Consider the following 12,809-nt stretch of genomic DNA (forward strand, 5'->3'; position numbering starts at 1 on the left):
TTTGCTTGTTTGTTTTTGTTTTTCGAGACAGGATTTCTCTATATAGTCCTGGCTGTCCTGGAACTTACTCTGTAGACCAGGCTGGCCTCAAACTCTGAAATCCGACTGCCTCTGCCTCTCAAGTGCTGGGATTAAAGGTGTGTGCCACCACCACCCGGCACTGTTGCTGTTTTTGAAACAGAGTCTCATGTTGCTTGGATTAGCTTCTGACTAGCTGTGTGGCTTAGGGTGACCTCAAACAGCAGCTCATCTTCCTGTCTGTGCATCTGTTAAATGCTGGGATTACAGGCATTGACTGTGATGCTCAGTTAAGATTCAGTCTTGATAGGTAGTCTAAGCTGGCCTGGAATTTACAAGGTAGCCCAGGCTACTCTAAGAAATGGTAGTCTTCCTGGAGAGTTGGGGTCACAGACCTGCACCCTCTCTCAGCTCATTTGTTGTACTGGGGGTGGATTTTGTAAATATTCTATTTATTCAATTTGGGTACATGGGATGCATGTAGCACTAGTGTATTGCCAAAGCACATGTGGGAGGTTGGAGGACAACTTACAGAAGTTGGTCCTTTTCTTCCACTGTGAGGGTCCTGGGGCTCAAATTCAGTCAGTCTTAATGGCAGGGGTTGAGCCATCTCACCAGACTTTGGAAACAATTAAAAAAAAAAAAAAGTTGGGCATAGCTCTTCCTAATCTCAAAGAGGACTCAGTTTCAGTTCCCACTGTCTACAATGATGGCTCATGACTGCCTAATAAGTCAGTTCTACAGGATGTGATGCCCTCTTCTGCTCTTCTGACTTCTATGGGCTCCTGTACACTTGTGGTGCACATACATACACTTAGCTCTATAGAGAGTGGTAAGGGTCCTGAGAACCAGGCAGGCACTAGGTAGTGCTCTGAGGTAAAGAGCTGAACACAGGCAAGAAAAATTCCAAAACAGCAGAGGCAAGCCCAGGCTGATATCATCACAGGCATTGTTGGCTCACGTTTCCTGGAGAAGCACAGGAAGTGACCAGAAGTCACAGTTTCTGTCTCCCTGTGTGTCTTTCCCCATGTCTCCCCCTGCCCCCAGTCTCTCTCTCTCCCTGCCTCCCACCTCCCCTCCCTCCTTTTCTTTCATCTTTCTTTCCTTCCTTTCTTTTTTTTTTTTTGAGACAGGGTTTCTCTGTATAGCCCTGGCTGTCCTAAAACTCACTCTGTAGACTAGGCTGGCCTCGAAATCAGAAATCCACCTGCCTCTGCCTCCCAAGTGCTGGGATTAAAGGCCTGTGCCACCACCGCCTGGCTTCTTTCATCTTTCTACCCAGGCTGACTTTGAACCTATGTAGCTGAGGCTGCTCTTGAGCCCCCAGAAGTTCCTTGCCTCAGATATGCGATTACACTCATGGCTATCTCAGAGGACTCAGCATTCTAAGTTGGAGAGTGTATCTGCAAATGAGAAAAAAAAAACTTGATGGCCTAACTGGAAAAGGCCCTTATGAAAGAGAAATGAAAACCTATATTTCTCCTAACAGGGAGATAAAAAGGGATCTGAATGCACTGAGAGAGACTTTGTTGGCTTTTCTTCTGAGTCAGCATTTCCTGTAGCCTGGGCATGGCTTTGAACTGCGGATCCTCCAACTCCACCTCTGCAGGTGCTGAGAGTACAGGTTATGCCGCCACGCCTCATTAAGAAAGGTGAAGAAAGAAGCTGGGGATCCACTGTTACTGGAGTGAGGTTGACTGGCTACACCAGATGATGGCTGACCTGAAGCAGGTGAAGGGTATTATTCTAAATCACCAATGCTGGGTTTCTCAGACTCTAGCCGTCATTACCTGGAGCCCAGAGATCTGAAACTGGTTCTGGGCAGCCAGACAGGCCCGAGGGGCTCGGCCTTCCTGGAGATGCCTGTGGCAACTTCTGGGTTGCAGGTTTAGGAACCCAGCCAGGGTGGCCTTCCTATTTCTTCATGAAGCTCCTTGGCTTTGTGTCCCAAGTCAAGAGACCTCAGGGCACAGCAACCAGCTCCTTGCCCAAGTTCCAACTGTCCTCAGAGAAGTAGCCCAGCTTTGAGTACAAAGGGAGTGGCCAGGGACCTGAACCTCTCAGGATTACAGGCTCTGGCCCTCAGGCCTCCCTCACACAGAGGGGGTGCTGCTCTATGCCATCCCTCTGACAGCAGATGACAAACACAGACATGAGATTCCAAAAGACTCCAGAGCTCCCATCTGTACACTCTTCCTGAGTCGGCGGTTCTGTCCCCACTGACACATACTAGACAAGGATGGGGAAAATAGGGGATGATTGTAGCAGAAGACCTTACCCTTCTGATACCTGATCTCAGACGCATTTTATGATGAAATTATCCAAAGTCGAAAGGAACTGAAGATGTGTTGGGTATCCAAAGCAGGAGGAAGCAAGGTGTGGTTTGTGTAGTCTGACAATAGCTGTTCACACTAGAAAGGTCTGGAAATCATTCAGTCCAGAAGGCAAGTCCAGCGGTCCCAAGCTGGTGCTGAAGGCCTGGGGGACTTCTGCACAGCTGCCGATTTTTAGTTTCTGTTGGAACCCAGAAACTGGTTCTAATATTGGTGAACATATCAGCAACAGGATAGATGAAGCTTCCAGCAAGAGTGAATGCAAGCAGGCAAAAAGCTATGCTTCCGCTGTCGCTGTTGCATTGTTGGGTTTTTGTTTTTGTTTTTGTTTTTTCAAGACAGGGTTTCTCTGTGTAGCCCTGGCTGTAGACCAGGCTGGCCTCGAACTCAGAAATCCACCTGCCTCTGCCTCCAAGTGCTGGGATTAAAGGCCTGCACCACCACGCCCGGCTTCATCGTTTGGGTTTTTTGTTTGTTTGCTTCCTTGCTTGTTTTGAGACAGTGGTTCACTTTATAGCTCTGGCTATCCTGAAACTTGCTATATAGAATAGGCTGGTCTCAAACTTCCAGAGATCCTCCTGCCTCTATCTGCCTCCTGAGCACTGGGATTCCCCCAAATACTTTTTCCCCTGCTGGGACAGTGTATCTCTGTGGAACAACCCTGGCTGTCCTGAAACTCACTCTGTAGACCAGGCTACCCTCAAACTCACAAAGACCCACTGGTCCCTGCTTCCCAAGCACTGGAATGAAAGGTATGCATACCATCACATTTGGCTTAAAATATTTTTTGAAGGGTGCTGGCAATATTAACGCAGTAGTCAAGAATTTTTTTTTTTTTTTGGCTTTGGCTTTGGCTTTGGCTTTTCGAGACAAGGTTTCTCTGTGTAGCCAAGGCTAGCCTCAAACTCAGAAATTCACCTGCCTCTGCCTCCCAAATGCTGAGATTAAAGGCGTGCGCCACCACTGCCCTGCAGTAGTCAAAACTCTTGCCAACTATTTGAGACCCTGAATTCAATTTCTGGTAGTAAAGAAAACTGTTGAATGGAAGAAAATACAGGAAAAGGATATTATTGTACATGTAGTTAAAGAAAAACTTGGAGTAGGAGTCAAAGTTGGAAAGAGCAAGAGGATGATGAGGAAGATAGACGACTTGGGTTTAGAAAGATTCCCCTTGTCTACAGCTTCTCTCCCATCACAACACAATTCATTCTTCTCCCCCTGCCCAGGATTTTGAGGTTGAGTCTCATGTTGTAGCCAAGGATAGCCTAGAACTTCCTATACAGGCCAAGCTGGACTGAGTTCAGCGGGCCTGAGTACTCATACTATAGGCGTGTGCCACTCTGCCTGAAAATAACTTACCTTTTCTAAGGAAAAAGGTGAAATGCAAGGCTGAAGAAGCTTGTATGTCTTGGAGTCTGAGCCAGGGTCTTACTATGTAGATCAGGCTAGACTCAATATTTCTATTCTATTACTATTCTTTCAGGGGCAGGCTTTGAAACAGGTTCTTGTGGACATATGGGGAAAGTTAGCTGTAACAGGGACAGCACACTCCTTTCGTCTTGTCTTTGCTATGACATGTATGATGTCATCATGCTATGACATGTATGATGTCATCATGTTAGCTAAATACTGCTTTGCAATTGCAGAAAAGATTGCAGCACTCTCTTGACACTCTGAAAGAATCTAAGTAATTTTTAAGAATGAATTATCAGTGCTTTCAGTGTCAAATATTTCATACAAAGGTTTTAAGTTTTCCCCACAATATACTCATTGTTCATAGACTCTGTACATGTCATAAAAGCCTGAAGGCTTTTGGACCAAGGTTTGGAACCAATACCTTTCCTTGTCTGGTTGCCTGTGTGGAAGAGAGGGGATCTCTCACGCCTCACCTGGCCTTTAGGTGCCCAGCAGAGCTTGGCCACAGCACTGTAAGTTCTGGGAAGGCTTCCCCAGGAAGGAAACTCCCTCCGTCCACTCCAAGCCATGTCTCATTAGGAGCTAGTTAGATGGAGAGGAGGTGAGAATAGTGTAGAAGTTGGGCTTGGACCTCCAGGAAGCTGGCTTGCTTGTGAGCACCACTGAAGAGCACGGGAGGACTGTCGAATGATCCCTCATCTCCAGCTATGGTAGCGCCTCCCTGGGGACTTCATCCCTACTGCCCTGCTTCTTCCAGATGAGTAGGGAAAGTGGGGATAGAACCAGAAGTCTCCAAATGTAGGATGGCCCATAGCTAGGTGCAGAGGTGGGAACTACATTCGGATGTCCAAAACCCTGGTGCTGTAGAGACTAAAATGGGAGAATTGAGAATTCAAGGCCAGTCTGGGTGATTTAGGAAGACTCCATCTTTAAAAAAGAAAAAAAGAAAAAAGCACGCCCGGGACCCAGTGATAGGCTATCTAGTGTGGAGGCCTATAGATGCCCACAAACAGTTGACTTTATGTCTCACATCTGGACTCCTCATCATCTCACATCTGGACTCATCTATCACTGTGCTGACCTCATAGGTTTGTTCTGAGGGTGAGAGACAATGGAATACACAGATGAGTCACCAAGTACAGTTCTTCATTGTCACTGAATCTTTACACTCCTGCAAGCCAAGAACTGCTGTTGCCCCCACTTACAGATAAGGAAACTGAGGGCCGCAGGGGTTAGTCAGCTGAATGACACAGACGCACACTTCTGGCCAACAGACAGACTGGAATTAGAATGAAGCCACGTGATGTCAGCACCCATGGACTGAGATCCTTTGTTCTACTGTTTTATTGGTTTGTTTCCAGTTCATAGGTCCACACTCCCTCCCACATCCTGGGTGTGCTGTGTGTGAGCCTCCCAGAGGGAAGGCTGTAGTCTCATCATGTCCAGATGAGCTCAGCACCTGCCTAATTGGAAGGCCTTTGCCAAAGTCGGTCGAGTGTGGTGTGCTGGGTGGGGTTCAAGTGACTGGCCATTGGAGGGGACACTTTGCTTGATTTTCAGGGGGGTTAGGTAGTACCTAGGAGGGCCTTGAACACACAGAGATCCTCCTGCTTCTGCCTCCTAGGCCACCACCTGCCAGCCTTGTTTTGGGTTTTTTGTTTTGTTTTGTTTTGTTTTGTTTTTTTGTGGTTCTTCAAGACAGGGTTTCTCTATGTCGCCCTGGCTGTCCTGGATCTTGTGCTGTAGACCAGGCTGGACTTGAACTCAGAGATCCACCTTCCTCTGCCTCCGAGTGCTGGGATTAAAGGTGTGCACTACCACCACCTGGCCTACTTCCTATTTTTTTAGATCCAAGACCTCCAACGTTCCAAGACTCAGGAGTCCTGTACCCTAGCCAGAGACACACAGAACAGATACTCTTTGGAAAGCTGAAGATGAGAAATGTAGCTCAGTGGTAGATCTCTTGGGTAGAATGTAGAAGCTCTGGGTTCAATTCCAACATTTCTCCCTTCCCCCTCCCTCCTTCCTTCCCTCTCTCTGTCTCTCCCTTTCTTTTTCTCTCTCTCTCTGTCTCTCTCTCTGTCTCTCTGTGTCTCTCTCTGTGTCTCTCTCTGTGTCTCTCTCTCTGTGTGTCTCTCTCTGTCTCTCTATCTCTTTCTCTCTCTCTGTCTCTCTCTCTCTGTCTCCCCCTCTCTCTGTCTCTCTGTCTCTCTCTTTGTCTCTTTCTCTCTCTGTCTCTGTCTCTGTCTGTCTCTCTGTCTCTGTCTCTGTCTCTCTCTCTCCCTCTCTCTCCTGATTATGTATAGGCCCTTCCTACTTACACTCAGCTGATATCCTGGTATATCTTCAAATCCTCCTAGACTGAGTATACCACAGAAACCGGTAAATATATCAAGTAAATATCAAGTTACAGCTTTTACTTTCCCCAGAAACCCTGTTGTTAAACATTTGCCAGCACACTTCTTTCCCAGAGATACATTTGTCCTCTTTACTAGGCCTGGAATTCCTGCCCTATGCCTCAGGAAGCCCTGGTGTCTAAAAAGGATTATGAAGAGCCACAGGGCCGAGACTGGGGTATCACTCTGTGAGCTGGTCCAAATCACCTGCCTTGGCTCCATACCATGGGTGTTGGCCTTGTTGAGCATGAGACCCAACTCTGCAGAAAGACAGGACTGAGACCCCACGTCTGGAGCCATGTGGACTCAGGTGTGCTTCGCAGTAAGCCACTTTAGGTACCTGGGAATCAGCGTCTTATATGTAGCATGGAATTGTTAAAGAATAAGATGCTAGGGCTGGCAATACAGTCGGTTGGTAGAGTACTTTCCAAGTGCACACCAGGTATGGATTCAAACCCCAGCACAGCAAGAGCTGAGTGTGGATGGTGCGTGCCTGTCACCCTCACACCAGGAGGTGGAGCATCTGGAAGCTCAGTGTCCTCTGTTCTTTCGTGAGTTTGAGACCATCCTGTGATACAGGAGACCCTGTCTCACACACACATCCCAAAGATGGCACCTCATACTTTCACTGTTCCTAACTGTGGGGGTTCAAATGAGAATGCCCTCTCAAAATGCTCATACATTTGAATGCTCTGTCCCCAGCTGGTTGAACTGTTTGGGAAGGATTAGGGAGTCCAACTTTATTGGAAGACATGTGCCACTGGAGGCGAGCCCATGTCAGGTCCTCACTCTTCCTGCCCATGTATCAGAGGTAAGCTCTCAGCTACTGCTCCTGTACCAAGCCTGTCTGCCTGCTGCCATGCTTCTGCCATAATCAGTCTCTAACCCTCTGGAGCCACGAGCCCCCAAAATAAATGCTTTCTTTTATAAGTTGCCTTGGTCACGATGCTTTGTCACAGCAATAGAAAAGTAATTAAGACAATAACAAGGCCGGACGGTGGTGGTACACACCTTTAATCCCAGCACTTGGGAGGCAGAGGCAGGTGGATTTCTGAGTTTGAGGCCAGCCTGGTCTACAGAGTGAGTTCCAGGACAGCCAGGGCTACACAAAGAAACCCTGTCTCAAAAAACAAAAACAAAAAACAAAACAAACAAACAAAAAAACAAAACAAAAGAGAGAGACAATAACAAACTTGTATCCCCAAGCAAAGCCAGTGGTTTCCCCGAACCTCAGCTTGCCCCTCTATAAAAAGTTGTGTCAGTAGCTGCTACTTCCTTAGAAAGTCACAAAGGGAAAAAAAATTCCTATAAAAAGGCTTTCTTAATGGAGGGCTTACCACAGTCTCCTTACTAATAATTTCCTATCACAAGAGCAAGCATGAAGAGTAAAAAACTGACTTCTTTGCTCAGCCTATAGATCTGCTCATAATAAGTGTTCAATTCATTTTCCCAGTAGGAGCAAGATGGATCTTTAAGAGGGATGTGACATTCCTTTGACAGTGCCTAGCCATTCCCACCACTAGAGGGCGTCCCAACCCCTCCCGCGGCACCGCCCCCTCACCTGTGCAAGCCTGCACCTGGCGCCGCCTCCGGAAGAGGACTTCGGGGATCGGGGAACCTCGGAGGGAGCCCGGTGGCGACAGGTGAGAGCCTAGGGGTGCTGAGGGCGGGACACCCAGGTTTTGGGCATGGTTGGGGAGGACAAGTCGGAACTGTAGGATGAAGGAGATCGGGAACAGCCTCTAGGGATTCTGGAAGTAACTCCAGGAAGCCGGGCACCTGCAGCAAAGAGGGTGGTGGCTAGGCATTGGATATCCAAAACAGGGGTTCCGGAACCCACTGGGTCTAGTCCTAGGACAACTGGACTGCGACATATATAACACTTGGGATTTTCCGGCCCAGCTGTACCTGGCACCTGTCGCGGGGAGGGGAAAGGTGCGTGTGGGCTCCGGGGTGAGTAGGGGGCAGGGACCCTCCCGGGGTTGGCATGGAGAAACCAGAGTGTCAGGCTTTTCCTCCTGAGCCCCTGAACCCCTCTCCCTGGGCGGCCCTCGTAAAGCACAGGGCTTCCATCCCCAGGGGCGGGCCGGGAAGTAAACAGAAACCCGAAGTGGAGGCTATGGCGCGCTGGCTGGCACAACCTGTTACCTCGCCCTGCGCTGGGTCAGCGCCAGGGCCCAGGGAAATTGGGGGTCTGTGGATGAAGGCTCCTAAGTCAGGAGGGGTAGAGGCAGGAATACCTGAGTCTTGATAAAATAAGGATTCCAGAGATCCCACTTGGAGTTCAGGAGAGGGGCGCGATGGCCATCAAGGCTGACAAGGCTAAATCAAGTTGAACGCACTTGGGTCCTGAGAAAGTAGACCAGGATATGGGAAGGCAAAGAGCTAGAGAGCTGAGTTTCTGGACGGGAAAGGACTTGGATCCCTGTGGCTAAAGGGACAAGACACAGCTGTTCCCATTAGTGAGAGCCTGCACTCTCCAGATAGGGAATTGGTTTCATCCCTAAGACTGAGTCTATGTGAGCCTGCCATTCTAGGATTTGTGCCCAGGAGGTGAGGGACTAGGAAGAGGAGCAAGGGTCTGTCACTGGGTAGCTTGTGGCACCAGAGTGCAGGGACAAATCTTCCCTAGGGCAAAGAATGTGTGACAAAGGCAGGAGGCAGGAGGTGAAGGGCAAGATGGCTGGTTTCCTTCTGCTTTCAGCCTCAGTCTACCCTGAGGTCATTAACGGAGCTGGGTGGCCAACGTGGATCATTATTAACCCTTGTTGGCCCCAGCTGCAAGATTGAAAGGCTTAGGTGTTTGCCACTAGGGGTGAGCCCCAGAGCTGCTGCCCAATAGCTATGCTCAGCAACAACCTGTCTTGACAGATGCACAGGCACCATGGACTCCCCTGGTGGGCCAAGCTTCCCTTCCGGGCTGCTCTCCGGGGGCGCTTCTCCTAGTGGTGATGAAGGATTCTTTCCCTTTGTGCTGGAGCGACGAGATTCCTTCCTGGGAGGAGGGCCAGGGCCAGAAGAACCAGAGGACCTGGCTCTGCAGCTGCAACAAAAAGAAAAGGACCTGTTGCTGGCCGCGGAGCTCGGCAAGATGCTTCTGGAACGTAACGAGGAGCTTCGGAGGCAGCTGGAAACACTGAACACTCAGCACTTGGAGCGTGAAGAAGTGAGCCGGCTGCGGGGCAGATGGGGGTGGGCAGGGCTGGAATGGACAAAATGAAAGCCAAGCAGGGAGAGGAGAGAGGACATGCGGGCAGAGTAATGCCTCTCAAACAGATCTGGGCAAGGAAGCCATGGAAAGTGTACATGGAAGCCTGTAGTCCCAGCACTCTAGAGGCCGAGAAAGGCTACATAACAAGACCTGTCCCCAGAGAAAAAAAGCCAGGTATGGTAGCACATTGCCTTTAATCCCAACACTTGGGAGGCAGAGGCAGGAAGATCTAGATCTCTGTGGGTTCAAGTTCAGCCTGGACTACATAGTAAAACCCTGTCTCAAAAAAAAAAGAAAGAAAGAAAGAAAGAAAGAAAGAAAGAAATAGGGAAAGAAAGACAGGAAAAGAAAAGAAGAAAAAAGGAAGGAAAGAGAAACTGGACAGTGGTGGCAAACTCCCTTAATCTCAGCACTTGGGTGGCAGAGGCAGGTGGATTTCTGAGTTTGAGGCCAGCCTGGTCTACAGAGTGAGTTCCAGAACAGCCAGGGCTACACAGAGAAACCCTGTCTCAAAAAAACCAAAAAAAAAGGAAAGAGAAAACACACAAACACACATACACATCAATTTAAAAAATAAAATCTAAAAAAATAAAAGCAGGCTGGGGATAAGGTGCACTTGGTATGATGGTAGAATTCTTGCCAAGTAAACACAAATCCATGGCTCCTGTATCCAGCTCTTGGAGAGTGGAAGCCGGAAGTTCAGTAGGGTTCAAGGCTATACTTGGCTACCTATTGAGTTTGAATCCATCTTGGGCTACATGAGACCAGAAAAAAGAAAGAAAGTCAGCAAGAACTCTAAACTGGAGGCGTAGTTCAGTAGCAAGGCATTTTTGTAATGCATGCAAAGCCTTGGGTTCAATCCCAGCACAGCAATGCATCATAAATAAATAATCTCAAGCTGGATGTGGTAGAACACACCTTAATCCCAGGATCCCAGGAGGCAAGGACAGGCAGGTATGTGAAGCCAATCTGATGTGCATAAGCTCCAGACCAGCCAGGCCTACTAGTGAGACCCCATCTCAATGACAGATAAATAATTTAAGGATAAAGAGGATCTGTGTTCAGATCCCTGTCTGTCTCTGTGACCCCAGGTACAGTGTTGGCCCTCTCTAAATCTAAAGGCTCACTCATCCGCAGCAAGCCCTGCCAGCCTTGGAGCAGCTAAGTGATCCCATGTGCCCCCCCCCCTTCATTCTTGTCTAACTCTGGGTTGCAGGGTCAGGTCTTCCCTCTGCCTGCTCAGTTGTCAGCCCCACTTTTACCCGGGGCTCACACCTGCATTTGTAGATGCCCTCCTGTACGCACATTGTAGACCTGGCTCCCTGCTCTCAGCTGACCTTGGTAGCCAACTGCCCTGAACCATCCCCACCAGGTCACCAACCAAATGTGCAGATAAATGGTGCGCAGGTCTCTGCACACCTGTAAGCCTCGTTGAATCTTCTACACATGGTTCTGAATTCCCCATCCATATTTCACTCTCTGTAGCTTCAACACTGGTGGCAGTAGTCATGGCTCTGCCCCAGGCTCTGCAGCATCCTCACCCTGGCCACAGCTTTCCTGGACTCTAGTAGCCAATGAACATCAAAAGTGCAATCAGGCTGGGCATGGTGGCACATGCCTTTAATTCCAGCACTTGGGAGGCAGAGGCTGGTGGGTCTCTGTGAATCCAAAACCAAGCCAGGTCTACAAAGCAAGTTCCAGACAGCCAAGGATACACAGAAAAACCTTTCTCAAAAAAAAAAAAAAGAAAGAAAGAAAGAAAAAAAGAAAAAGAAAGAAAGAAGGAAAAAGAGAAGAGAAAGAGCAATCATATTCCTTATGACTTCATTCCCAAACCACAGCTGTCATCACAGAACTGAAATTCATCACCGTGGCCTAAAAGTCCAGGGAACTTGTGGCCTCTAGTGTCAGTGACATCATCCCTCTTTTGACAGGGTCTTTCTCAGTTCCTCCAGTGACGCAGGGCCTGCTCCTTAGGGCTTTCACAGGGCCTGCTCCTTAGGGCTTTCACAGGGCCTGCTCCTTAGGGCTTTCACATCTGCCTGCCTGCCTGCCCGACTTTTGAGTTAGGTTTGCTATGCAGCTCGGGGCTGGCCTTAAACTCAGCAGCCTCCAATCATACTTTCCCAGATGTTGAGATTGCAGATGTGTGCCCTTGCTCCTGTTTTGCACTGGCTGTTCCGCCTGCCACCCTCTTCCTGGTTGGCCTCCCTTGCTTTGCAGGGGCCAATGCAAACATCAACCCCTCCTTAAGTGAACCCCCCTGTTCTGCCTCCCCATTCTCACTTTCCTAAGTTCTTCATAGCTCTTCCCCCCCACTCTCTCTAAAGTTTCCTGATTCAGGCATGTGCCCATTTGCTTGTGACCCTCTGGCAGTGAAGATCTTCAGCTCTTAATAGCCAGATCCTAGAATAGAAGGAATGCGGGAAATATTGAATAGGGATGGTATGTGTCTGTAGGGGTTTAAGGACAAAGGGCTTGCTGGGCGGTGGTGGCACACGCCTTTAATCCCAGCACTTGGGAGGCAGAGGCAGGCGGATTTCTGAGTTCGAGGCCAGCCGGGTCTACAGAGTGAGTTCCAGGACAGACAGAACTACACAGAGAAACTGTCTCTAAAAACCAAAAAAAAAAAAAGGAAAAAAAAAAAAAGGACAAAGGGCTTGGAGGCGTTAAAGGGATTTGCAAAATATTAAAAGGACTTGTCAAAACCATATAGCAGTAGCAGAACCAAGCACCAAGCAGTCTTTTATTGCCCTATCAATTCATTAAGAGTTTGGCTGCCTAGCTTGTGGTCCCATGTTTCCAGCTTCTGACCCTGTTTCCTCGTTTGAGGATGTTGATGTTCTCCCTCTAGTGGCTGAAATGAAGTAATGCAGATAGAGAGCCCGCAAAGCGCCTGGCAGGAACACCTGCTCATAATTGTAGCAGCTGTGATCAGAGTCACTTGGCCCATCCCTTCCTGCTTTAAGGCCTTAAGAGACAGCGAGCCTCCCAGACTTGTCTCTCTTCCCATGTGTTAAGTGTTTGTCTCACCCTGCACCCCCACTCCCGCCCTTCTCCCTGGTCCAACAGGTTTAGGGGAGGGCAGATCGAGGGGTGGGGCTCTGGGTGGGACAGCCCAGGGAGATTAATTAGAGGGAGATGGGAAGAGGGGCTGGGCCAAGCTGGTCCACAGAAGTTCTAGGAGACTTCGACGTGTGAGAGAGGCCATGGGCCGGGGTTTAAATTCTACCAGACTCAGACGCCAAAAACGCCGATTACGACTTCGGGTCCAGAAGCCCAGGCGGCAGCAGGAGGTAAGTGGGCATCAGGGCTATAGCTCCCAACACTGCCTGTGTGAGCCCACCTATTTGGCCTGGAGTCTTCTTCCTAGCTCTCTCTGGGTTTCATTTCACTCCTTGTGCCTCTCACTGACTTGCTTTTTTTTTTTTTTTT

The 12,809-nt window shown here is 49.0% G+C and overlaps 1 protein-coding gene across 2 annotated transcripts in view; it reads left to right on the forward strand.

Moving 5' to 3' along the window:
* The first annotated feature begins 7,753 nt into the window (after positions 1-7,753).
* The window catches only part of Bicdl2 (BICD family like cargo adaptor 2), an 8,757-nt gene continuing 3,701 nt past the window's right edge, over positions 7,754-12,809 (forward strand). The window contains exons 1-2 of one of the 2 annotated variants that reach the window (XM_031352377.1): positions 7,754-7,806; positions 9,035-9,329. In XM_031352377.1, coding sequence (XP_031208237.1) covers positions 9,048-9,329 — 282 coding nt within the window. In that variant the 5' untranslated portion in view covers positions 7,754-7,806; positions 9,035-9,047. Of the gene's footprint in view, positions 7,807-7,987; positions 8,099-9,034; positions 9,330-12,809 lie in introns of those variants that run through there. The other variant, XM_031352378.1, reaches the window with a different exon arrangement.

The sequence above is a fragment of the Mastomys coucha genome, unplaced genomic scaffold (genome assembly GCF_008632895.1).
Source record: "Mastomys coucha isolate ucsf_1 unplaced genomic scaffold, UCSF_Mcou_1 pScaffold5, whole genome shotgun sequence".
Lineage (NCBI taxonomy): Eukaryota > Metazoa > Chordata > Mammalia > Rodentia > Muridae > Mastomys > Mastomys coucha.